Below are 26,253 nucleotides of genomic sequence, written 5' to 3'. Positions count from 1 at the left end.
GGGAAAGGAAGACAACAAAAACTTTCTTGTATGTACCAGACCTTCCACATTCTTTTTTAATATTGATTTTATGTGTATGTGTATACTTGTAATATCCTGTGGAGGTCAGAAGACAGTGTTGGATGCCCTGGAACTGTAGTTACCTTAGAGATGGTTGTGAGCTGCACGTGGGTACTGGGAACCGAACCCAGGTCCTTCGTAAGAGCAGTAAGCACTCTTAGCCATTGGGCCATCTATCCAGCTGCTGCTTGGGAATTCTTTGAACCCTCATTTCCCCTCTATCTTCCAGGTCCCTGCCTAGCTTCTCTTCTATGCTCCTCTTCCATAGAGAACGTGTATTAAGCATCCTTTGCTCAGACTTCAAGCTGGTCTTCACTCCTTCCTGCCTGAGCACCTTTCGTCACTTTTTACCTTCTACTCAAGTCTAACTGCAACACAAGAGACAAACAATACATTTGATGCTTTTCACTCATCTGTCCTCTCCTTGGATTAGAACACTCTTTCTCGGCTCACTGAAAATTCTACTCATTCTTAATTCTCAGCTCAAAGACCCCTTTATGGTGAAGGGATTTCTTAGCCCTATTACCCCAACTTTCTCCCTCTCCTCAGCACTGGCCATATGCCACCTCTTAAGACCATTTGCCTACGTCCAGGCTAGCTAGCTGTTACTCTTTAGGCCCAAGCCTGTGATGAGAAAGCTTCTGCCCAGTTAACCCCACGTCACCAGCATCAATATTGCTGCAGTGTGGCCGCTTCACCAGCACTCTTCCTGAAAATTCCCCCCACTACTAGAGGGGAGAGATACACACCATTGCTTTTTGTTTTAACCCTGGTAATGCTTCACACAATACACTGAAGGAAGAAGCAAGGCTTCTTTCTGCGAGAGAACTAAACTACATGACCATAATTGGTTTTGCCACTCACAAACCTCAAACCTCCTGCTTTGAGAAAGTTCTCACAGAAGGATTTTGCACAGCTTCTTGCCATGTCATCGTCAGCTGTTGGCATGAGTTTGGAGCTTAGAACCTGGGGAGCAAAGAAGCAAAGTTAATCACCCTAACATTTTCTGTAGAAATAACTCAAACCAGAATTTCTTTAATGCCACATCTTAGTTTCCCCCAGATTATGAAGGCTGATTTCCCCCCAATAAAGACAATCACATTTTTCAATACTGCATTTAATTAGGATTTCTTTTTCTAGTTTTGAACCAAATTTCCATGAAATGCCTTCAAGCTTAGATAACAACAAATAAATTTATGTAATATGCAAAATAAGCTCTTTAAATACATACAGGACAGAGTTTTATAAACAGCCCCAAACCAAATGCATGAGCTGAAGTCCTTGGCGAACACAGCTGCCATTCACTGGACACGTGCTCTGCACTCGGCACATGCCTGCCCCTCACTCTGTAAGTGAGGGCTGAAGGTCTCAAGATGACATTTCAAATCTAGGTGACTCGAACATCTCTGCCCTTCTCTGATACTGTAATAACTACCTACAGCTTAAATGAATTCTGTGGTGGGTGGAGGATTCTATTTCACAGATCACCACGACCCAGTACCAATTTAGTTTGTGCTCTAATTTTACCAGCTACAAGCTGAGAGATCATATACATGTCATGTTCGTATTGCCTCATTTTCCTCATCAGCCAACAGAGGATTATGATTATACACATCAGTAGACTGTCAGACTAAGTAAAATACAACTTTAAGGTGCTAAGTGAGCAGCAGTACCAAGTGTTCAGGAAACAATAGCTCATTTTGTTGTTACGATTTAAAAAATCTCTTACAATCATAGTTTTAAACTAGATATTTTGAACTCAAAATACTTTCTATTCTAAAAATTCTACTTCTCTCAATCTCTGGGCACTCTGAGCTTGTATACTGAATGTGGTTTTTAATTAGACACTTTCTTCCTAGGCTCTCTTTGGGGAAGGGAGCTCCTCAGTTTCAGAGTAAGAACAATGAGGGAGAAGGGGAGTCCTCTGCTCTGCAGTCCTTCCTGGGAGCACAGTATCTGCTACCGTTGACACACACCCCATTCTTAGTGAGCCACAGTTTAGTAAAAATCTATTTTCTTGAAAGGAACAGGTATTTATAGTACCAAGTTTGAGGTTTCCTGGTGGGCTAATGAACACTCATGAGCAAAATTCAAGGAAATGATCATTTTTAGGCACTTGAAAAAAAATAAGTGCTTTTGGGAGAGTTAGGTTTTCCACTTATTTTGTACAATTTTGTACATTTGAAGCAAAACATCTATCACAGAATTCACAGTTATTGCAGCCCTAAGATTACACTACACTGGAGATGTTTTAAATTACACTGTGATACTTTATAACCACGGTGCTTTGGTTATAAGACAACGCAATTGAAGGGGATGGTGATGAGCTCCACCCCACTGCTGGTCTTGCTTTGCTAGGTGCTCTCAATACAGATGATGGAATTACACCTTAACTTTCAGAAATATCCATTCAAAAGCAGTTATCTAGTAGAAATTACAAGATAAAAAAATCTTAAGTTTAAGTAGGCCAAAACCCTCTAGACTATTTTGTCTTGGAATATTGCACTTATTTTTAAATATCCATGTTATACAAGGTCATATTTCATTTTTAAAATGTTTGACTAAATATTTTCCTTCTTAAAACTAATCTATCTTTTCACAAAGATGAATACTTCAAGGCTAGTATGCAATATCATCATACTTTGAACACATAAGGAACAAGTGGAAGAAAAAAAGAGTATAATTATATACTCCAAGTTAGATTAGATGAATAAACCTCAGGGAAAAGACAGGTTTCCCTTTACTGACTATGACATTCGTTATGATTCAAAATCTATTCAAAGTACATACTACTCAAGATACCGGTTATCTATTTAGGCTTCAGGATACACTTAAGGCTGCTAAGTTACTGATGTGGATATATATCTCTAGGATAAAGCCAATTCATTCAAGGTTTTATCTTCTACAAATATAGTGATTGGAGGGTTTGAACTAGGAGACCCTGGGAACAGAAGTGTCTGTACCCAGACACCTCCCACTTTGTTTATACACTGCTTCCCTAATTAAGGACATCCAGTATCCCATGTGTCTTACATAAACCTGGAAGCAATTTCTTTGTCTTTTTTAACCACTGTAATGATTTGCACACAGGAGAAAAGTAGTGTTTGGTGAATTAAATCTATTCATTTAAAGCTATTTTTAATGAGAGAAGTAATTGTATTAGGCTGAATGACTGTACACCCCCTGTGGTAGTTTGAATGTAATTGGCCTCCATAATCTCATAGGGAATGGCACTATTAGGAGGTGTGGCTTCGTTGGAGTGAGTGTGGCCTTACTGGAGGAAGTGTCACTGTGGGGGCGGACTTTGAGGATTCCTATGTTCAGGATTCCGCTCAGTGTCTCAGTCAATTTCCTGTTTCCTGCAAGATGTAGGACTCTCAGCTACTTCTCCAGCACCATGTCTGCCTGCATGCCACCATGTTCCCTGTCATGATGGTAATGGACTGAACCTCTGAAACTGTAAGTGAGCCAGCCTGATTAAATGTTTTCTTTATAAGAGTTGCCATGGTCATGGTGTCTGCACAGCAATAAAAACCTTAACTAAGACAAGCCCTAATTTCTCTTTTTGAAATTTAAATCCCCAGGGTGTACTAGAAGGTAGAGGCTGTGGGAAATGATTAAGTCACGAACGTGACGCTTTCCCGATGGGGACATCAGAGAGCCCTTTCACCCACTATCTACCAAGTGAGGCACAGTGAAAGCACAGATGTCTATGGACCAGGAAGAGGGGCCCCATCAGACACTCAGTCAGCTCATGTTTTGATCTGGGGCTGTCCACTCTCCACAACTATGAACAATAATAAATTGTGGTTTAAAGCAACTTCAGTCTATGCATTTATTATAAAACCTGAAATGACTAAATAAAAGATACTAAGAGATAATAAAAATAATTGCTCTAATTCATTTAATAGTCTTCTTAGAACTTGAAATAGTAATGTTAGTGTGCTTCTTGACAAACTCTTCATAAATCTCAATGTCAACAAACTACAACTTAAAGAAGTATTATACTGTATGGAATCAAGAAAGTGAAAGATAACTCCTATTCTAGACTTGCCAAGCTTACAGAGGAAGGCAACAAGATGCATGACATATAAGATTTCCTACTCCTTTACCTAGGTGCTATTTTGTATAAATAGAAAAAGAAAATTAAGAATTTTCAAAGGTGAAAAAAGTTTCAATTTATCCCCCTTTTCCCTACATTGATCTTCTAGCAGATCATCCCCTAATAAAATCTTTCACTTGTTTCTGGTGTCTGAAAGCATGACTCTCCCAACCAAAATGGGCCTGTCCAACGAAATGCAAGGAAAAGGGCGTTTCTTACTTCCAGGTTGTAGAGCACCCTGAAGGTTGACATGCCGGGAGCAAAAGAGCGGAACAAACTCTCTAGGATGGAGCTGGCGCTGGGCTGCTGCTGCTGCTGCTGCTGCTTCGACGAAAGGGACGGAGACTTTGAAGACTGGGAGCTTGCTTCCGAGAGCAAGGTTTTCTACGTTTAAAAGGGTGGAGAAGAAGCACACGTCTTCAAATCACACTTCAAGGGGAAGCAGATCTCAAGGCTTTGTGCTTGTTTCCTCTTTAGTGTAAGCCACAGTAATCAAGTTCTCAAAAAAACCAACCCACTTTGTAAAACCACCTAATTCTCTACTAAGAAAGCACACAACTGAGTTTAATGAATGATGGCCAAGCACTCCATGAACGCTTCGAGACTTCGTTCTTAGAAACACTAGCCAAATCATTTTAATTTGTTTCCATGTTTAAACTGTGTGCTTTTAACAAAACTGTAAGATTGCTAACAGAGGACTCTTGAGGGTTATTTTCAGCTGATACAGCTGACATATTTCAGTTACATCAGTTCTCTCTCAAATTAATACCTAAGCCACAGATGACATGACTGAGCAGATCCAATTTTCAACTACTAAAATATTAAATACAAAACTCAGTTTCAACAACTTTGTTATAAATGAATTTCTTCTGAGGATGTAATTCAAAAATATGACTTATAAAATAGTTTATATGTAAATCTCTTAGGGAACAATATCCTGAAAATTAAACAAAATTAACTTCATTATGTCTCCTTTTTTCTTTGCGGTGATAGGGACTGAACTCAGACCTTTGTATGAGGGCAAGTGTCACAATGCCCACCCCTTGTTCTTTTAGTCTCTTGATATGTAGTTCAGGTTGACCTTGAACTCAGATCTTTGTGCCTCTGTCTCGAGTGCTGGGATTACAGGCAGGCACCAACATGCTCAGTCAAAACGAACTGAAGCATTACTTGTGAAAAAAAAAGTAATGATGACTCATTTATACAAAGACTTCAGACAGAATAATCAGATCCAGGGAGGCATCTTGTTGGGAGCTCAAAGGTCCCTGCACTCACAGATCTATAGGGAAACCAGGAATGTTAAGCACACAGGATTGTCCTCTCAAAGGAATACCCTCTCAAATGTATAACCTGTTCTTCCATCCAGGAAGCTAAGAGTTGGAAGTAATTAATATCCTGGTGATCTGCATTATCTGTTGGTCCAGGCCATATCATGCTCGTACAACCAGCACCAGAGGTGGCTAATAGCCCAAATGACCTCTATGCTATCTGTATGACTGAGACCAGGCCAGATCCTTCCCTAGGCCCTTAAGCTAATACATGTAGCCTATCTCCAGAACCCATCTTCATGGAAGAAATGACATGTACCCTGAGTTGAGTTTTGATATAGTTATGCCTCCTTGCGCACTGGGGATTGTATTACACCAGGAAACTTTTTTCCAAATTATACTGTGTTAAAATTTGTTGGCAATAAACCACCTGGCATCAGACTCCCCAAGGTTTAATCCAGGTTGATAAAGTCAGTATGAACTGAGTTTTCATTCTCACTTCTTCTCGGATCATTACCTGCACTGACACCTGCAGAGACCCCCTCAGCATCTTAAAAAGGAAAACATCTCAACAGCATCAGAATTGCCTGATCCCTGACAGTTAAGTACATCTCTTTGGGCATCAGTCTCCTCTTTTATACCAGGCAAAGGCTCTTCCTAAAACTTTACACATCTTTTTGGATCTTTACAAGGCAACACAAAGTTCTAATTTTAACTTATGGCAAGGGTATTTTTCTTTCTTTCTTTTCTTTTGGTTTTTCAAGACAGGGTTTCTCTGTGTAGTTTTGGTGCCTGTCCTGGATCTCACTCTGTAGACCAGGCTGGCCTTGAACTCACAGATCCACCTGGCTCTGCCTCCCAAGTGCTGGGATTAAAGGCGTGCACCACCACCGCCTGGCTCATGCAAGGGTATTTTTCAAAAGGGAAAAAAAGTATTATAGAAAGATGCTATCATATGACCTTCATAGGATTCAGGCAATGCTTTCAATGAATCATGACACAAAATTTTAAGCTAGCTAAATAACTATCAAAAACTTAAATACCTTTCTGCCTAAAGAATCCAGCTGATCAAGGGCTTCCTGAATGGCTGGATCAGTAGGTATCAAGAGCAGAAGCTTCCGTACTCGTAGAGTTATCCTGAGAAAATTTCAAAAATAAAATAATTATTTTCATATAAGCTATAGCTTCAGTAATCTCTCTCTCTATACACACACACACACACACACACACACACACACACACACACACAGACACGCACGCACGCACGCACGCACACGCATTTACCTTGGCTCCTCTAGATTGGCAAGCTGATATAGCATGTCAAACACATTACATACAAGTGCCATCACCACACCAGGGAGAGATTTCTCCTGAGGGAAAAAGAAAAACAGAAAACTACAAATACATACTAACAATGAACTTCAGTTTTCTAACCAAACTTACAAACAATAAAAATACTCCTGAAATGTTGGGGAAAGACTGAAGACGGAGTGAAGGTCACTGCCTTCCAGGGGTTATTCAGCCACTCCCTCCCCCTGGCTAACTGCCTGGACTAAGGCTCGAGAAGTGGGCAGCAGAAGTGAGGTACAGTAAGGGCACGCATAAGCACCACAACAGAGAGCTCAGGGACCTCTAGGAAACAAGGTAATGAATGATCTGAAAACAAAATTAAAGTAGTATCTACGTGTGTCCACTCACATCCAACACATGGGTAGTAGGTGCAATAAAAATGAAAAAGGTTACTCTGTTTTTGCTTAAGATCAGGGAACACAAAGTGAGCAAAACCACAAAAAGAGATTGAGATGTAATTAAAGATACCTGGTCACAGGGCCCAAGAAAAGAAATGACATCGTTTTTTAGCATATATTTATATGGAGATGACTTTTAATAAATTCAGGATATAAAACTCTGAATACATTAGATAGTTTTAAACTGTTGAATTTGAAAGCAGCACATATACTGTGTTTGTTGTTAGCTGTTAGGATACACTGAATTGAGGTGGCAAAGGCCCACGCACTAGGCCACTCCTTAAGCAAACAATGAGCTGTGACATGTGCAGAAAGCACTCTGGCCCGAGGAAACCTGACCCGTAAACTCCAAACTGAAAGATAATGACATGCAGCCTGGAGCCAACCAAGAAATGCCACAGCAGCTGGAAGCAAAAGCCAGCCAAAAGCCACATACACAACCCTCAGCCCTTTGTTTAATAAAGGAGAGATTGCTTGCAAATCTCCTGGAGTCTGTGTTGTTGACTCTGAGTCTACCCACCCCCTGCCCTCAGGTATCAGAGACAGTGACATTCTAGCGCCCAACGTGGGGGTGAGACCTCCTAACTTCTTGTCATGAAGTAGTGCCTTTACTGTGCACCTTGAAGTGCCCTGCGTATCTACATTGATACTGTTGTCAAGTAGAAAGAGAATCAGACTTTACATAGAGAATTCAAGGACTAAATGCAATAAACACACACTTTAGAAATACTTCCACTTCACATGAGCTTCTTCTCTAGATATTAAAACCCTAAAGTTAGCCGGGCGGTGGTGGCGCACGCCTTTAATCCCAGCACTTGGGAGGCAGAGCCAGGCGGATCTCTGTGAGTTCGAGGCCAGCCTGGGCTACCAAGTGAGTCCCAGGAAAGGCGCAAAGCTACACAGAGAAACCCTGTCTCGAAAAACAAAACAAAACAAAAAAACAAAAAACCCCCCAAAAACCCTAAAGTTCAGAACAGCCTTCTTCAGTTCTGTGTCCCTGAAGCCAGCCTCAGTCGTAACACAGAGAAATTATAAACGGATCAGTTACTTCATGAAATCATTCAAGTATTGACTGACCCATTCTGTTCCAGGTACCGTTGCAGGTGTTTTGGTGTGGCAGCAAACCACAACAACAAAAAAAACCCAGTTTACTCTCATGGACTTTAACGTTTTACCAGAAGATAGACTATATAACAAAATGTCTAGTATGTTCATAAAATATAAAGCAGATAAAGTAGAAATAGGGTTGACAATTTAAACAGGATGTCAAGAAAGGCTCACTGAGTGGTTAGTATCTGAGCAAAAGCTGAAGAGAGAGTAAGCACCCCAGTGAACATGTTAGGAAACAGTATTTTTGGTGCATGCAAGAAAAACGCAGCGGGGAAGCAGTGCAGCTGTAAAGGTGTGAGGGAGAATCATAGCAGAGGGCCTCAGAGGCACTCCATGGGGGACAAGAGGCAGATCTGAAGGGCTCAGTCAAGGCTCTAACCTTTGCTCTGAATGAGATGGTAGTTAGTAGAGTGAGTTGAAGAGTGACAGACACAGTATGACTTTGGGGCTGCTGCGTGCCATGCAGAGACTCCTGACAAGGCAGTAATGATAACACTCAAGTCAAGGATGACGGCTGCCCAGAACAGTATTAGAAGCTATGGAGGAAGAGCAAAGTAGCTAGATTGTGAACATATTTTAAAGGTAGAGCCAAAGACTTGCAGATGGATATGGATGTGAGAGAAAGGATCTAAGACAGCGGATCTCAACCAGTAGGTTGCAACTCCTTTGGAGGTTAAATGACCCTTTCACAGGGGTCGTCTAAAACCATCAAACACAGATATTTACATTATGATTTGAAAACAGTAGCAAAATTGCAGTTATGAAGTAGCAACCAAAATTATTTTGTAGTTGAGGGTCACCACAACATGAGAAACTATATTAAAGGGTCACAGCACTGAGAACCACTGGTCTAAGGGCTCAGGTATGAGCAACTTACAAGAACAGAGATGCCATGATCTGAGATGGAGAAAGACTAGAAAATGAGGAGTGAGGGCACCGGACAAGAGAGGGACAGCGAGGAGCTTGGCTTTGGGTGTATTACCACTGGGTGTTGAGCAGTCAATGAAAGGATACCGAGTTAGTAGATAGATCATTCTCTGGACTTTATGCCATTTGAGAATGAATACAGGGAAAAGGAAGGTCTAAGAACTAGGTTTGTTAAAAAAAAAAAAAAAAATAGTGCAGAGGCAGGGGCAAGTACTGAAGACCCAATGAAAGAATTTTTTTTTTTTTTAATTTATGAGAAAATGACCAAAGAGAAAATGTTCCCCTAAAGCATCAAGAAGATGAGGCTTGAGAGGTAGAGACACATGAACAGAAATAGAGTCAAGGACAGTGAGAGAAGATGAAAGGAAGTTAGAAGTGAGTTTAAACCACTCTTTTCAAGAGCTCTGTTGATTGGAGGAGAAAATGAGCTAGTACTTGGTAGTGAAACTTTTCTGGACAAAGGTATGTGCAAGTGCACATGTGTGCAGGTAAATATACACTTATAGGCCAGGCATCCACTTCAGGAGCCATTTACCTTGTTATCTGAGATAGGATGTCATACCAGCCTGGAGCTAACTGAGTGTGATGGGTGGCAGTGTGGGACTCAGGCACCTGTCTGTCTCTGTTTCCCAAGTGACAGGACCATAAACATGCTATCACGTCCCAACGCTTATGCGGGTGCTACGACTGAACTCAGCTCCTCATGCTTGTGTGGCAAACACTCCGTTCAATCATCTATCTTCTGCTTGCAAAGTACTACGGTAGCACAACATGTCTGAGTACTGAAGAATGAATGACCCGATCAACCAAGAAGATGAATGAGAGGACAGCAAGAGGTCAGGCAGAATGACCAAGTCCGTGCTTCAGAACTCAGAAGACTGGTAAATTACGTATCTTCTCTGCCTTGAGTAAGTTCTCAATTACAGTTTTCTTTATTCAGACCTTGCCAGACTTAATAGATGTGATCTCCCCAATCTGTATGGACCAAAGGCAGAAAGGCAGTAGTTGTTAAATCCGTTTCTACTCTGCAGTTGCTCTCTGTACCTGTTCCATGGCATATGATGAACTAAAAACCCCGCTGCTGCTGCTGCTGGAGCTGGTTGAGGAGTCTGCAGAGCTCCCAGAGGGGGTCCCACTGCCAGAAGTCTTCACTGTAAGAACTTGTTCATCAGCAAATCCCAGCTGGTGGAGGAGCTTCTGATCTTTATTCACTGTCAGCTGCAAAAGGTGGTTTCTCTTAGTTACTGAGAGGAAGGAGGAGGAAACTATTCAAACTGGGCTAACATGCCAACAATTGATGTTTAAACCCACCAGGCTATCGTTCGTAAATATCTGTATGTTGTCCACAGGAGAGCACAGCTGTTTGGCTATCTTCCACCGGACACTGCCTATGGTTTCATTACTGTGAGCCTAGAAAATAAAACCAACACGGGGTGAGAGGATTTATTTATTCACTTCATCTCATTATTCTCTGGAAGAGCAGTAAATGCTCTTAACCGGTGAGCCATCTCTCCAGCCTTTTATTACTTAGTCCTTTGAACAGTTCTGATCATCTGCTATGTATTGGACTCTTTTCTAAAAGCCAGGAAGACAGCAAGTCTTGGCAAATACCCTGCTCTCGGGCGGTTCCCTTTATGCAGGTGTTAGGTGCTTGAGCCCATACTTCCAGTCCTCCTCTGTGTATGGAGTAAGATCTGAAGCCATTCCCTGGAAATGTCTTCTATTCTTAACCTCTCTCAGCACACCCCTTCTCAACAGCCACCTTGTGAGCCTTTACACCTGCTGCTCTCTGTGTGCAAGACTGTACTAATAAAAGCAATTACTCTGTTGTTTTTCAAATCCCTGCTCAAATATCACCCACCTCAGGGATCCATCTTTATCCAAGATATTTCATGAATACCTTCATTTTTTATCAACTTATTATCCTTTACTATTATTTATTCTTTATAAAACTTATCTTCACTTGACCTATATTTTACATTTACTTATATATCTGCTTATACTCCCCGGTTTCCTTTCATTTCAGGCTTACTTTATGTGTGTGGGTGGTGTAGGAGTATATGTGTTCACATGGGTGAAAACCAGATACTGATGTCAGTGTCTTCTTCTACTGCTCCCCACCTTATTGTTTGAGACATTCACTGAACCTAGAGCTCACTGATTGGCTAAGCGATCTCTAGGGATCTTTCTAGACCCCACCCCAGGTTTAGGATTAAAGGTACATACTATCATGCCAGCTTTTCACCTGGGCGCTAGGGATCCCAACAGGTCCTCAAGCTGGTACGGTGAGCACTAACTGAACCATTTCCCCAGAGAGTTCAGTCTTTACTTTCAATTTGTTTATCAAATACATTTGAGAACAATCATTCATCTCCATCAACATCATTCTTATGAAAATAAGACATGAAAAAGCTATTGAACTTAGTATAAACCTACCTCTACAGTGAAGGTATCTTTGGTAGACTCATAGGTAACATTAAGAGTTAAAAGATGTCCATGAAATGAGGCACCGTGAGGTAGAATAGTTCGTGGAACAGAGTAAAAATCCTTGAAAGAGATAAGCCAACCCAGTCAGATGCACTGTGGCACAACAGAACATGTCAAACACATGCCTCACCTGCCCCGTCTAGCAACACGAATAAAGCTGCTCGAAAGAGAAGAGAGCATACCTCTATTGTGATCACATAGCGTTCGGCCAGAAGAAGCAATCTCTCGATTATCACAAGTTTTGTTGATCTATGAGTTAAAAACAAACAAACAAACAAAACAAGAAAGTCTTTAAACATATTTGAAATGAATCACTGACTCAAGCTCAATCCTACTCTGTTTCACCAAGAGCACAATCACAGTCAGCACTCACTGGTCAGAACTGAACATATAAAGATTAGACTTCCCTGTTACCTAGTGAGTCCTAGTTAAATCCACTCAGAGCTGCCATGCTCAGATGAAATATGGGAAGAGAAGCCTGCCCCTTCCCATGTTTCCTTTACTTTTCAAACAGTCATTCCATTAAAATAGGACCTAGGTTTCCAGGCCTATATGTTCACCAACTCACCAAGAATGCAAACACGTATCGCATTTATACAAGTTGTTAATTGAAAATGAAATCAGACGATTATGAATGACTTTTGAAACCTGACTTGTCATCTGAGATAATAAGACTGCAATATTCAATAGCTTATTTTCAAAGAGTTTCATATGCTAAGGAATAGAACCTCCAAGTGCCCTTGCTTCACACAGCTGTCACCCCAGAAAGTGTTAAGAGGTCTATTTGAAAGCTGAGAAGAGGTACTACCACTTCCTGACGGTTAGACTGGCATGCTGATTAGCAGTATGGGAATGTCCAACTGTTAACAGTCGTTTAAGCACACTTTAACAGTTCTACAAATATACTCAATCACACTCTATCCTTCCAATCTATGGGCAAGAACTAGAATTCAAAGTCAATGAAAAGTACCCAAGACCTTAATAAATAAGAACCCAGCACTCTGTTCTGGTTCCATCTCAATAACTAAATCAATTACAGATAGCATTGTGATGGTGAGAATATGATAGAAAAAACCCAAACTCTTTAGATTACAACAATTACAGATCCCAAAAAATTCTTTTAAAACTACTGAAATTCAACTATGAAATACAGTTTATTAACACTACTTCAATAAGAACATTTAAAAAATTATGTGGTCTCTTTAGCTAGCTATATATGAAAAGATTCAGAATAAAAAGCACTTGGTAAAGAGGGGTTAAAAATACATTCATTTAAAGGAGCAGTTCAGAAAACTCAATCCAATAGGTCATAAATGATTTCTCTGACAGAATTGTTAAGGAAACGAGCAACAGAACTGAACTAAATTTAAAAGCATTATAATAAGAATTCTTAACATAAATTCTATTTGAAACACACACACACACACACACACACACACACACACACACACACACACACACACACACACGAGATGGGAAAAGCACTTATTCTTATCATGAACTTTATAATCATGTCTACCATCTAAAAATGAGGTGGGAGGGGCTGAGTTTTGTTCCATTTCTTTGTATTAATAAAATATAACATCTAATGCTCAGATCATTTTTATAAAATCAGATATTAAAGAATTTGGGAAAAGACACTATCTTGATTACTTTTCTTAAGGAAGGTTTGGAGAGGGGAAAAAAGTATTATCTCAACAAGTGAAAACACATACAACGGCCCCAGCAGAAAAGGACTGTACACAGAGCTACCTGCAGAGGGCAGCAGAGTGATACTCAGAGCAAGCTCTTCTCTGTGCAGCACCAATGATGTGAGGCTGCTTATGAGTAATGAAGTGCTCGTGACACCCCAATTTCAGGTGAGTAAACAGTGTTTCTCTTCACTGTTTTAAAGAACTTCAGCAAACACTATACTCAGAGTCTACTAACACTTTAAAACTTGAAGCAGCAATGTGAAGGTCAATTCAAAGTTGTCACACAAATATTATTTGATGATAAAGCTCTCTTGCCGGGCGGTGGTGGCGCACGCCTTTAATCCCAGCACTCGGGAGGCAGAGCCAGGCGGATCTCTGTGAGTTCGAGGCCAGCCTGGGCTACCAAGTGAGCTCCAGGAAAGGCGCAAAGCTACGCAGAGAAACCCTGTCTCGAAAAACCAAAAAAAAAAAAAAAAAAAAAAAAAAAAAAGCTCTCACTTTTTTTAAAAAGTAATTTTAGGTGAATATTTTAGTGGGCTGTGATTGTATTATAGAGCAGCATTTTAATCAGCATTTTTCATTTCCTTTTCTTTCCTCCACGCCTTGGGACTACTCAAGGAGAAAACCTTTACCTGCGTAAATATTTCAAACATGAAAAAAAATCTTTGCCCAATGAACATATCTTTATGAAATCCTTAAGTGTAGGCTACTCAGTTATACACAGTCAAAGTAGTAGAAAATAAAGTAAAAACAAAAGAATGTGTCCACAGGGCAGATGGGTGGAATAAACAATAGCAGAGTGACTCGGCTGAGGACCTACTGACCTTCACAGCACTGACAAAGGTGGACATTAGGACACACAGTTCTCCAAGATACAACAGTTTGCAGAAGCTAAGACATGAAATGAGGACACCAGTGAAAGATGTTGGGTTTGGCACAGCATCAGCATTTTTAAAGCATACGTTTGTGTTGTGTGTTCGTGTTGAGTTGTGAAGCCACTTACCTGTATGGAGACTGAACTGATGTTGCTACAGTTGGCATTGCTGTTGCAGTGAGCATTTTTGTTGCTCGGGTCACAGCATGTGTTAGAGTGGGGCCACCGAGTGCTGAACTGGCTGCCTGTAAGGTACAAATAATCATTCATCATTCCAGATCCGGTTTCTCAACCTGGCCTCCAGCACTGGGGCTAACTTCTCATTGCAGAAGCTGCCTGGACATTGCAAGGTGCTTAGCAGGATCCCTGGCCTCTAACCACTAGGTGCCAACAAGACTCCTTCCAGTTGTGACAATCAAAGTCTCCACCAAATAATCCCTAGGAGGCAAATTAAGAGCTAGCTGAGGGCTGTGAGATGGCTCAGCAGGTAAAACCCTTGCCAAGAAAGCCTGATGAGCTGAGGTGAATCCCTGGAACCCATGTAAAGAGAGGAGAACTCATTCCAGAAAACTGCGTCTTCTGACCTCCACATAGGCAGCACAGCATGCGATATCCCTCTAGTGCTACCACACACACACCACACACACACCACATACCAATCAAGAGTATTAAAAGGAACAGTTGAGATATGTTAATACCTTACTGTACTTCATATATAAAGGAACTTGAATATTTCAGTGTTTTTTAATGAAGACATATTTGTATGGAAGTCACAATTTGGGGAATATTGCATAAAGTACAAGGAAGATTAGCTTATTAGTAACATCTGGGTACAGTGGCATTTCATAATTTTGGAATACTCCTATAAAACTTAAGCAGATTTCAACTGAACATTAATCTTCAGTGCTTTAACCATCATATGATAGATAGAACTAAGACGATCAAAATAAATATGAGATATTAAACCATAGGCTTCTAATGTACAAAGAGATTCAACATCATTTGCTTCCTTTCAAGTCTCCTACTGTTGTTTTAAATTGCATTTATTGTATAAATTATGTGAAACACAGATACTCCACTACCAAAGTGGAATATACAAACAGTAGATGATTCCTTATGTCCCACAAGTGGGAGATAGGTAGAAAGATAGGTAAGAGAGGGAAGGAATGAGATAGAGGGTAAGATTTTCTACTGAGTGCATTTGGTGGGTGTGTGAACATGCATGCACAGGCGCTCATGTTCATGAGTATGTGTGTGAGCACATGTGTGTGGAGGCCAGAGGTTAGTATTAGGTATCCTCCTCTATTGCTCTCCACCTTGTCTTATGATACAGGGTCTCCTTACTGAACCTGAAGCTCAGTAGTCTGAGCTGACTTGCTGGCCAAGTGAGCCCCTGGATTCGCCTCCAGTACTGGAGTTACAGACCCCAGTAGCAATGCTAGCAACTAGATCTGGATATAGGTCCTCATGCTTTGCAGTAGCACTTAACCCCGGACCAACATCCATGCAAATTCCTATTCCCATACCATGACATGGTACTTTTCATCAATTTTCCAAGAGTACCTAGCCACAAATACCAGCATGATACATTATCCCCAAATACAAACTTATAAAGGGGAGAAGAACTCATTTAAAAGGCAAGAATTTAAAAACAAGTTACTCACTTCTAGTCTCGTATAACAATCAGCAATAAATTTCTTATGTAAAGACACTGAGTCCTGAAAGTAAGAGGTATGGAAATTAAAATTAGACTTTGGCATTTAATTGCAAACATTAGTCAAGACAAAATACCAAAGTAAGTCAAATTGTGATACAACAAGGACCACAACTTACCAATAACAAACACACACACACACACACACACACACACACACACACACACACACACACACACCCTGTCCCCAAGGCAGGGTTTCTCTGTGTAGCTTTGGAGCCTGTCCTGGATCTTGCTCTGTAGACCAGGCTGGCCTCAAACTCACAGAGATCCGCCCACCTCTGCCTCCTGAGTGCTGGGATTAAAGGCGTTCAACACCACTGCCCAACTTATAATTTTTTAATTTTTGTGTCTGAGTAACATTTCCCCTTGGATACTCACCTTCTTTAACCTAGGATTTAGATTAATGTAACTGTAGTTTATGATTAATTGAATAGCTTCATTAGCAATTTCTTCATCAGGTGATTCCATGGCTATTTTCCAAATGAAATCCATTCCTATCAATTCCAGCTTTTCTACATACTGTGTAAAATTAAAATATATATAAATTAAACAGCACACTATTATTACAATATCACAGGTAATTATTTTCTGTACATCATTGAGTCTGAACCTCTGTCTAACAAAATGAAGATGCTTTATCAAAAACCACTACTGTACTGATGTGGAACACTCACACGAAAACCAACCAACCACAGCAACAACAGGCACCCTCCCTGGCAATCAGAATAGGTGCAGAGATGTTTCTCCAGATGTTCCCGACACAAGGCAGACATCTACCCAGAGAAGCTAGTCAGTCAGAAACTGAAAAGTGAGACAAATAGCATTTTTATGGACTTCTCTTCAAAAGAAACGAGTCAAGACTGAAGTGGCTATTAATTCTGGGAACCTGATCCAGCTGTTTCCAAAGCTGGGTTAGAAATAGCAGGATACCACACTTACAGTATCTTGTAAATATTCTGACCACCTTAGGTAGCAGGATCTAAGCAACAGGGACTTAGAAAAGACTAGTGCTTTTCTGTCTTAAGGACAGAAAATGTGAATATAAGCATTCTATGGGTCCCCACTGTCCTACTTAGTAAGTCTGTTCCCACATTTCCCCCAGCAATCCTTGCCACTGACATCCTAGGACGAACATCTTTGTCATTCTCAAGTACACGTGAATTCCTATGTGGAAGCCTACTGGATCAATGCTCCTAGAAATCCACCTGATAACCACAGGTTCAGGGCTGCTCCTAGATGAGAGAGATGGAGAGTAGCAGACTTCCTAGGCAGCTGCTGAAGGGAGACAGTATTAGGCATGCATCTACCAGTGCCTTCAAAGGGAGCCTTTGCCACTAATGCCTGAGTCCAGAGGGGAAAAGACCTCCTTATTTAAACAAACAGGTTTATGTTTTCTATCCATTAGAAAATGGGCTTTTTTCTTTTCCTAAATATCAAGCTATATCAAATAATTCAAAGTATGGTACATACCAATTGAGCTCCTTGTCTTTTCAATCGATGATCACAGAGATTCACATTTTCAAAAAAAGTCTTAAATAAGTTGAAACCTAAAATTATAGAATGCCAGTCAAACCCATGCACTCAGATACGACAATCGATGAAGAGTAAAGTGAATCAGAAGTGAAGGCTACAACGCTCCTAGCAATGGTTTCTTGAATAGGTATCAAAAGTGCAGTGGCTGTGTGTGGCTCAGGCTGTGTGTGGTGGTGCAGGCTGTGTGGTGGTGCAGGCTGTGTGGTGCAGGCTGTGTGGTGGTGCAGGCTGTGTGGTGGTGCAGGCTGTGTGTGGTGGTGCAGGCTGTGCGGTGCAGGCTGTGTGGGGTGCAGGCTGTGTGGGGTGCAGGCTGTGTGGTGCAGGCTGTGTGTGGTGGTGCAGGCTGTGTGTGGTGGTGCAGGCTGTGTGCGGTGGTGCAGGCTGTGTGCGGTGGTGCAGGCTGTGTGCGGTGGTGCAGGCTGTGTGGGGTGCAGGCTGTGTGGTGGTGCAGGCTGTGTGTGGTGCAGGCTGTGTGTGGTTGTGCAGGCTGTGTGTGGTGCAGGCTGTGTGCGGTGGTGCAGGCTGTGTGTGGTGCAGGCTGTGTGTGGTGCAGGTTCTGGGTGGTGCAGGCTCTGGGTGGTGCAGGCTGTGTGTGGTGCAGGCTATGTGTGGTGGTGCAGGCTGTGTGTGGTGCAGGCTGTGTGTGGTGCAGGCTGTGTGTGGTGCAGGCTCTGGGTGGTGCAGGCTGTGTGGTGGTGCAGGCTGTGTGTGGTGGTGCAGGCTGTGTGTGGTGGTGCAGGCAGTGTGTGTTGGTGTAGGCTGTGCGGTGCAGGCTGTGTGTGGTGCAGGCTGTGTGTGGTGCAGGCCTGCAGTCACATCTACCCAAGGTGCAAAGGTGTGAAGACTGCTTGAGCCCAGAAGCTCCAGGCCAGCCTGGGCAGCATAGTCAGATCTCATCTCAAAAAATCAAAGACACCTTTAAAAAAGCACAAGCATTTCCCTGATGACTAAGGATGTTGAGCAATTCCTTAAATGCCTTTCGGCCATTTGAGATTATTCTGTTGAGAATTCTCCGTTTAGTTTGGGACCTCATTTTTAAATTGGATTATTTGGTGTTCTGATGTGTAGTTTCTTAAGTTCTTTATATAATTTGGAGATCAGCTCTCTATCAGATGTGGGATTGGTGAAGATCTTTTCCCATTCTGTAGGCTGCCATTTTGTCTTATTGACCGTGTCCTTTGCCTTAGAGAAGCTTTTCAGTTTCAGGAGGTCCCATTTACTAATTGTTGGTCTTAGTGTCTGTGCTACAGGTGTTATATTTAGGAAGTTGTCTTCTGTGCCAATGTGTTCAAGACTACCTTCCACTTTCTCTTCTATCAGGTTCAGTGTGACTGGATTTATGTTGAGGTCTTTGATCCACTTGGACTTGAGTTTTGTGCAAAGCAATAGGTGTGGATCTGTTTGCAATCTTCTACATGGTGACATCCAGTTACGGCAGCACCATTTGTTGAGGATGCTTTCTTTTTTCCATTGTACAATTTTGGTTACTTTGTCAAAACCAGGTGTTCACAGGTAGGTAGATTTATGTCAGGGTCTTCGACTCAATTCCATTGATCCACGTGTCTGTTTTTATGCCAATACCAAGCTGTTTTTATTATTATAGCCCTATAGTAGAGCTTGAAGTCAGGGACGGTGATGCCTCTGGAAGGTCCTTTATTGTACAGGATTATTTTAGCTATCTTGGGTTTTTTGTTTTTCCATATGAAGTTGAGTATTGTTCTTTCAAGGTCTGTGAAGAATTGTGTTGGGATTTTGATGGGGATTGCACTGAATCTGTAGATTGCTTTTGGTAAGATTGCCATTTTTACTATGTTAATCCTACCTATCCAAGAGTATGGAAGATCTTTCCATTTTCTGATATTTTAATTTCTTTCTTCAAAGACTTAAAGTTCTTGTCATACAGGTCTTTCACTTGTTTGGTTAGTTACCCCAAGATATTTTATATTATTTGTGGTTATTGCAAAGGATGTTGTTTCTCTGATTTCCTTCTCAATCTGTTTATGCCAGGGAAACTCCCAGGAATCCACAAGGATGACCCCAGCTAAGATTCCTAGCAATAATAAAGAGGGTACCTGAACTAGCCTTCTCCTGTAATCAGATTAGTGACTACCCTAATTGCCATCATAGACTCTTCATCCAGTAACTGATGGGAGCAGATGCAGAGATCCAAAGCCAAGCACTGGGCCGAGCTCTGGGAGTCCAGCTGAGGAGAGGGAGGAGGGTCAAGATCATGATGAGGAAACCCACAGAAACAGCTGACCTGAGCTTGTAGGAGCTCACTGACTCTAGATGAACAGCTAGGGAGCCTGCAGGGACCAACCTAGGCCCTCAGCATGTGGTTGACAGTTCTGTAGTTTGGTGTGTTTGTGGGGCCCTGTCCATAAGGTAGCTTTTTGGAACCTACTCCCTAGGTGGATGCCTTGCTCAGCCTTGATGCAGGGGAGAAGAGCTTGGCCCTGCCTCAACTTGATATGCCATGCTTTGTTGATTCCCATGGGAGGCCTTACCTTTTCTGAGGAGTGGATTGGGGGGTGGTAAGGAAGGAAGAGGGGGAAGGGAACGGGAGGAGAGGAGGAAAGGGAAACTGTGGTTCGTATGTTAAAAAAAAAGTAAAATCCTTCGGGGTTTCATACTGCTGTACATCAATCACAATATGTTATTATTTGTACTATATAGCAACTATTAAATACTTTTAATTAAAATTAACAATGATATGAAACTAAAGGTAGAAAAATTTTATCTAAACCTATAATTAGTATAATTCTATTTAACAAAGAAATAAATGCTCATTTGTTGGGAAAAGAAAGCACAGGCAAACCATACACCTTTAATCCTGGCACTCAGGAGGCAGAGGCAGGCTGGGGGGTGGGGGGAGGGTGTTTCAAGGCCGGAGTGGCTTACATAGCAAGTTCCAGACCAGCCAGGGCTACATAATGAAACCATGTCCTAAAAAACCAAACAAACTAAAGCAGTAACAACAAACCATAGCAGCAAAAGAAAATACATGTAAAGTAGACTTTTTCAAAATTTAAAACTTTCGTGCTTCAAAGGACACTATTAAGAAAAGAACACAGCATACAAAATAGGGATTTTGATAAACTACGTATCTGCTAAAGAGCTAATACCTAGAGTATATAAAGAGCCCTTACATCACAACAACCTAATCAAAATCTAGTCGGAAGTGCAACTAGGCATTTCTCTAAAGAACCTATACACATAGACAAAAACCAATCTAAATAGATAGCTCAGTATCATTAGTTATCAAGAAACAGCAAGTCTTAACTACAGGACATAACTCACTACCCACCAGGACATCTTTGAAAAGGCAGATAATAAGTATTGGCAATGCAGAAAATTGGAACATTGCTGGTGGGATTATAAAATAGTGTAGCCCTTTGCAAAAACAGTTTGACAGATGCTCAAGGTTAGATTTCATGGTAACGTGACTCTAAAATTCATAACAGAAAGGAATGAAAACACAAAAACTGCTACATGAATGTTTATAGCTCAAAGTGGTAGCCACAAATGTTCATTGAATGATGCATTAACAAAATATGGGACATCTACAGTGAAATATTATCCTCCTAAAGTAATACATACAACAACTGGGTGTGCCTTGAAAACATTAAATTCAATCACAATCAGAGAAAACAGAAAACAAAAGATCCCAAATCGTATGTATGATTTCACATATAGCAAATGTTCAGATTGGCCAATCCAAAGGGGAAAAAGGTTAGAGGCTGGGCAAGGGAAGGCCCGAGAATGGCTGCCAATGAGCACAGAGCTCTTCTTTGGGGTGACAATGTTTATATGTTAGAAAGAAGTCAAGGCTGCATGAGTGAGTGCAGACTAAAAGTCGCTGACTGTATATTTACAAAGTGAGTTTTATGGCACATGAACTGAATGTCAATAAAATAACTTAGCCAAAAGAAACAACTGAAAGAAAGCATTATATACTTTGATATATTTTTACCTAATGAATCTTATTTATTAAGGAAAACCAGAAAAATAATTTGACAATTTAATCTATTAGGCTATATAATTTTAAATCTCAGTAAGGTACCATGTGGATATGCATGTAAAGAATTCCACAAGGATATTCCAAACTGTTCAGCTGGCTCTGAGAAGTAGGATTAAATTTACGAATGAAATCTCTTACTGTAAAAACATCTAAAACAAACAGTTGTAAGCTTTCCCTACCATTCATGGTGATCTCATAGGACTCCAGTTTCAGAATTTTCTCCTTGAAGAGCTGCTGCTGAACGTCACTCTCGAGATCATGCTGCCCTTTTGTAAACCACTCAAAGCACATCTGTGGATCAAGACAGAACGGCCCTAAGACCAACCACAATCCACTGCACACAAGCCACAGCACATCTAGACAAGAAAGAGACCACTTTCAACCCTCCTAACACTGCTGTAACTGCTAAACTACACTCAAAAGCGGAAATGTCTAGAACTCTGGACGAGTGGGAACGGTTAGCAGGTCTTTCTCCTGGTGACTGTGCACTCCCACTTTTCCCAGCAGCACGCAATCAAGCCTCGCGTGTGCCAGGCACAGTGCTAAGCACCGTCACAAACTCAGTCCTTTCAGCAGGCCTATGAAGTTGTTACTATTACTCTGTAAATTGAGAGGAAACCCAGACTCAGTTAGCAACTGCAAACGTCAAAATAAGTGTTTCCATTTGTTTTAGCTGCTCTTGACTCATGTTACCATTTCTGGGGATACAACATCATTTTGAGGAACTAAGTTGTTTAGTAGTGATTTAAAATTAGTTGATTTATTATAAATAAATAAAATCAGTTTCACAGGAAAGGAGAAAACTAAATTATACCCATAATTCTTCATCAATATTCATTTTGTAGATTTTAGTATTTGACCCAGAACTGAATCAAAATGATCAAAGAGCTCACACATTTACATGTATCATGGATTTCTTTTAGGACATTTTATTCCTAGTACTTACAGTTCCTACTCTGCCATTAATGTTCATGGAAACAACACAAACAGAGGATCCAAAACATGAACAAGAAGAGACACACAGCAAAGTGCCCCATTTCGGCGCCATCTTACAAACCTCTCGATCTAACTCGCAGACATCCTGGCCAGTCACAAGGCACTCCCAGATTTCTTTGGCTCGGTTCCACCCCAGATACAGTGTAGCTTCTTGTAAGAAAAATGCTAGAAATTTCAGATGTGCCTCTAAATACTGAAAAAAAAAAAAAAAAAAAAAAAAAAGCAATAATGCAACTAGTTATCCCATTGGAAACATTATGATAAAACTTCACAAAACAGGTTGACACCCAACACTTCTCATGGAATTTATGATAAAGTAAAGGTGAGAAGTGGACTTATCAGCCAATAGTACAATGCAGCAGAAGCAACCTCAAATTAATTACAAAGTCAGTTGATTTTAGATGTAAATCAAATTCAATGTCAGTAATCTCAAAAGGAACCACCATGCCTACAAGTGGTGAAGTAAGGTGTTGTTTCTGGTAGTTTTTTGTTGTTGTTTTGTTTTGTATGAGACAAGGTCTTACTCTGAATTCCAGCATAGCTTACAAGTCAATCTACAGCCCATGGCATGAGTTCACAAAAATCCTCCTGTCTCAGCCTACAGCAACAGTTCTCAACCTGTGAACCACAACCGCTTGGGGGAGGGGTGAATGACCCTTTCACAGGGGTCACATATCAATACCCTGCTGCACATCAGACATTTACACTATCATTCGTAAGAGCAGCAAAATGACAGTTATGAAGTAACAACAACATAATTTTATGGTTGGGGGTGTCACCACAACATGGGGATCCTAGCATTAGAAAGCTTGAGAACCACTGGTCTCTGGAATCCTGGATTACTGGTATGTGAGGCACTATACCCAGCTAAGATTTTAAAAACATCACTAGCAATCAATTGATCTAAAATCAAAATGCATGGTCTACAGAGCTAACAAATACTATTTTTTTAAACTTCAATTTGAAATTACAGCTAAGTACTGGAGGGATGGCACAGTGGTTAAGAGCACTGACTGCTCTTGCAGAGGACTGGGGTTCAATTCCCAGCACCCACATGGTGGCTCACAACCACCTGTTACTTCAGTTCCAGGGAATCTGATGCTCTCTTCTGACCTCTATGAGTGCCAGGTCCACTTGTGTTACGCATATACCATGTAAGCAAAAACACAAATTAGTAAATCTAATGAAATTATAGCTAAGATTCAAAACTGTTCCCTCATTACAAAGATAGCTCACAGTACCCTTTTACAGCTGTACCCAACAAATATTTCTTTTATAGTTCAAATAGAAAAAGTTCAACGAATGCTGAAAACCACCCAACAAAAGCCCAGTGCCTGTACCTCCCGGTAAGTGTAGCGGCCGTCCACCAGTGTCAAGCCAGTCAGGCCTCCGGGCCCAGCCACAGCTGCTGCAAGTCGATGACAAGCTAGTAAACTTCCTGTAACCAACTTGACTATTTCAAAATTTTTCTTCAGGTCTTGAATAATGCTCTTAACAAAAACAACAACAATGAAAGTGGCGTGAGACTGTAGTCATTTGGTCAGCTTAATATAGCTTTTATTTTACAATGTAGTCCCAGATGAAAGCAAACAGGAGACGTCCCATGACAGTTGACAAATCAATCTGGTATTTTATTGGGTATTGATTTCTTATTACCCTTATTAATAAGTACCCTCCTCCCAGGGAACTAAGACATTGCTATTATTTTGCATCTAAAAGAGAAATGAATCCTTGAAGAGAGCTACTGCACTTATGTGCTTTCCTGGATCTAACCCCCAAATCTTTGACATTGAGAAAGGTCTACCCAGCTCTTAGACAAAGTAATCTTTTTGTAAAATAGTCAGGAATCTTTTCAAATTTTGGAGTTATCATTATTTTTTTTTTTAAAAGCTTGTCTAGTTATCTTAATAAATTAAGCAATCAAAGAGAAGGGTTAGGACAAAAGAAAAACCTCCTCAGACATGAAAGTAGAGTGATTGAAATTTAAGAGTTCCAAATGATAAGAATCAGTGACATTAATAAACATGTCAGTGAGATGCTATCAATGCAACAACCTTAGCCAGGTTTGCTTATTACAATTATTACAAAAGGCTATGCACATGAGAACAAAAAGTAAGAAGTATGCTCCTACCTTGTCTTGCTTTTGATAGGTCTGTTTTATAAATGAACGAGTGATTTCATGAAGCTGACGCAAAGCGGGGACCACCCACACAAACTGCGGATTATTAAGTTGAGATGACTAGGGTTAAAAAGAAGTTATATTAATTAAGTTTAGAAGTAAATGGCAGTCAGCTATTAGCTATAAAAAATTTCCAAGTCAATTATTTCCTTGTTGCACATTCTACTGTTTCCTTTTCATGTTACTTATTTTTAGCTTATCTCCATGCAATCATAATTCAGTCTTCGACTTCTTATTCTGCATGCAATTTCCTAAGGCCAAGAACTGCAAACAGGAGTGATGTGAAATGACAGCAAATGTACAGGGGGACATCAGCAAAATACAGACGACAAGGAATTAGCAACTTCAGAGGACAGATTAAGTAGCACAGAGCTGCCAAGACATGTTCACTCAGTAAAGTAAATTGATGGCAAGGCTTAACATTGAACTGACTAGCAAGGAAAATAGACTAAGAATATGGCTTTCTTTAATTATGTGATTAAGGTATCAATGATCTGATCAAGATACTGACAATGAGTTAAGTAGTAAAGAAAATAAAATCTGTTTACATTTCTACTTAAGATAACTTCATAAAAGGTAATTCTGCTTTAATTAAGGGGCTTGGGAGAAGCTCAGAGGTAGAGCCCGTGTTTAGCATGTGTGATGTCCTGGGTTCAATTCTTAGTACTTCCCTTCCTCCATCCAACCCCATTACTATTTTTATTAAATATTATAAACATTTTACTGAGACTACACTTTAATTTCAAAGCACTTGAAATATATTATTTCTGAAATTGGTATGACAATCAGATCTTTGTGCTGCAGATCAAAGACACCTGATGTGCATGCAATTCTCCTTAAAGAGAATTGGCTTTTAATCAATAGCATCTTTTGAACTATAAAATCTCGTAATAAAATTGCTAAGTATCAGACTAAATGCTATTAATCAACTGATTGATTATTAGCCAAAACATCAACTAAAGCCTTAGTATTCATTTAAGAGGCTGAAATTTTTGAAGTAATTTTATCAAATCTTTCTGCAAAATGAAGATCCTAGTTGAAAGAAAGTATTGTCGTCTTTTAAAGAAACACATCTGCTACTATAGGTTACTGTGTGCAAGCTACTGCCAAATCATACTTTTTTCTCATCTCAAATATATGAGCCAAATAAGCCAATAATGACCAAATACCATATTTCCTGGATTCTAAGACACATTTCTATGACCTTTAACATTTCTCAAATTGATACTACTCAAAAGACACTTACCAGCCACTAAGCATTAAGTGTAAGCTTTTGTAACTGTCCATAGCTTTTATATACAAACTTACCTACACACAAAAGGCATTTGTTCATCTACCTGTTATCTGAATTGAGCTGTTATTTATTATAGGCAGTACCAAACAAGGATGGTCTTTAAACCTCAATTTGGGTTACTAGTTTATTGTTTAAATGTTATCAGAAACATTATATCATGACATAACATTAACTCGCCTGTTGTAACTCAAAACAATTCAAGTCATTTTCAAAGCCAAAAGCTGGCATGCAGATCCTTCCCTT

General features: G+C 40.4%; 1 protein-coding gene across 3 annotated transcripts in view; it reads right to left on the bottom strand.

Annotated features, from left to right (window-relative positions):
• Nucleotides 1-26,253, bottom strand: part of Usp24 (ubiquitin specific peptidase 24) — a 141,763-nt gene that overhangs the window by 55,535 nt on the left and 59,975 nt on the right. For all 3 annotated transcript variants that reach the window (XM_076564639.1, XM_006987206.4, XM_076564638.1), the window contains 16 exons: nt 24,669-24,776; nt 23,878-24,027; nt 22,599-22,730; nt 21,721-21,832; nt 17,458-17,534; nt 16,366-16,506; nt 15,935-15,988; nt 14,400-14,515; nt 11,885-11,951; nt 11,652-11,762; nt 10,527-10,625; nt 10,260-10,433; nt 6,715-6,800; nt 6,474-6,567; nt 4,382-4,546; nt 929-1,026 (listed from right to left, as the gene is read on the bottom strand). In XM_076564639.1, the coding sequence (XP_076420754.1) occupies nt 929-1,026; nt 4,382-4,546; nt 6,474-6,567; nt 6,715-6,800; nt 10,260-10,433; nt 10,527-10,625; nt 11,652-11,762; nt 11,885-11,951; nt 14,400-14,515; nt 15,935-15,988; nt 16,366-16,506; nt 17,458-17,534; nt 21,721-21,832; nt 22,599-22,730; nt 23,878-24,027; nt 24,669-24,776 (1,784 nt within the window). The remainder of the gene's footprint in view (nt 1-928; nt 1,027-4,381; nt 4,547-6,473; nt 6,568-6,714; nt 6,801-10,259; nt 10,434-10,526; nt 10,626-11,651; nt 11,763-11,884; nt 11,952-14,399; nt 14,516-15,934; nt 15,989-16,365; nt 16,507-17,457; nt 17,535-21,720; nt 21,833-22,598; nt 22,731-23,877; nt 24,028-24,668; nt 24,777-26,253) is intronic.

Source organism: Peromyscus maniculatus, chromosome 2, assembly GCF_049852395.1.
Source record: "Peromyscus maniculatus bairdii isolate BWxNUB_F1_BW_parent chromosome 2, HU_Pman_BW_mat_3.1, whole genome shotgun sequence".
Classification (NCBI taxonomy): domain Eukaryota; kingdom Metazoa; phylum Chordata; class Mammalia; order Rodentia; family Cricetidae; genus Peromyscus; species Peromyscus maniculatus.
This window is presented reverse-complemented; position numbering and strand designations above follow the sequence as displayed.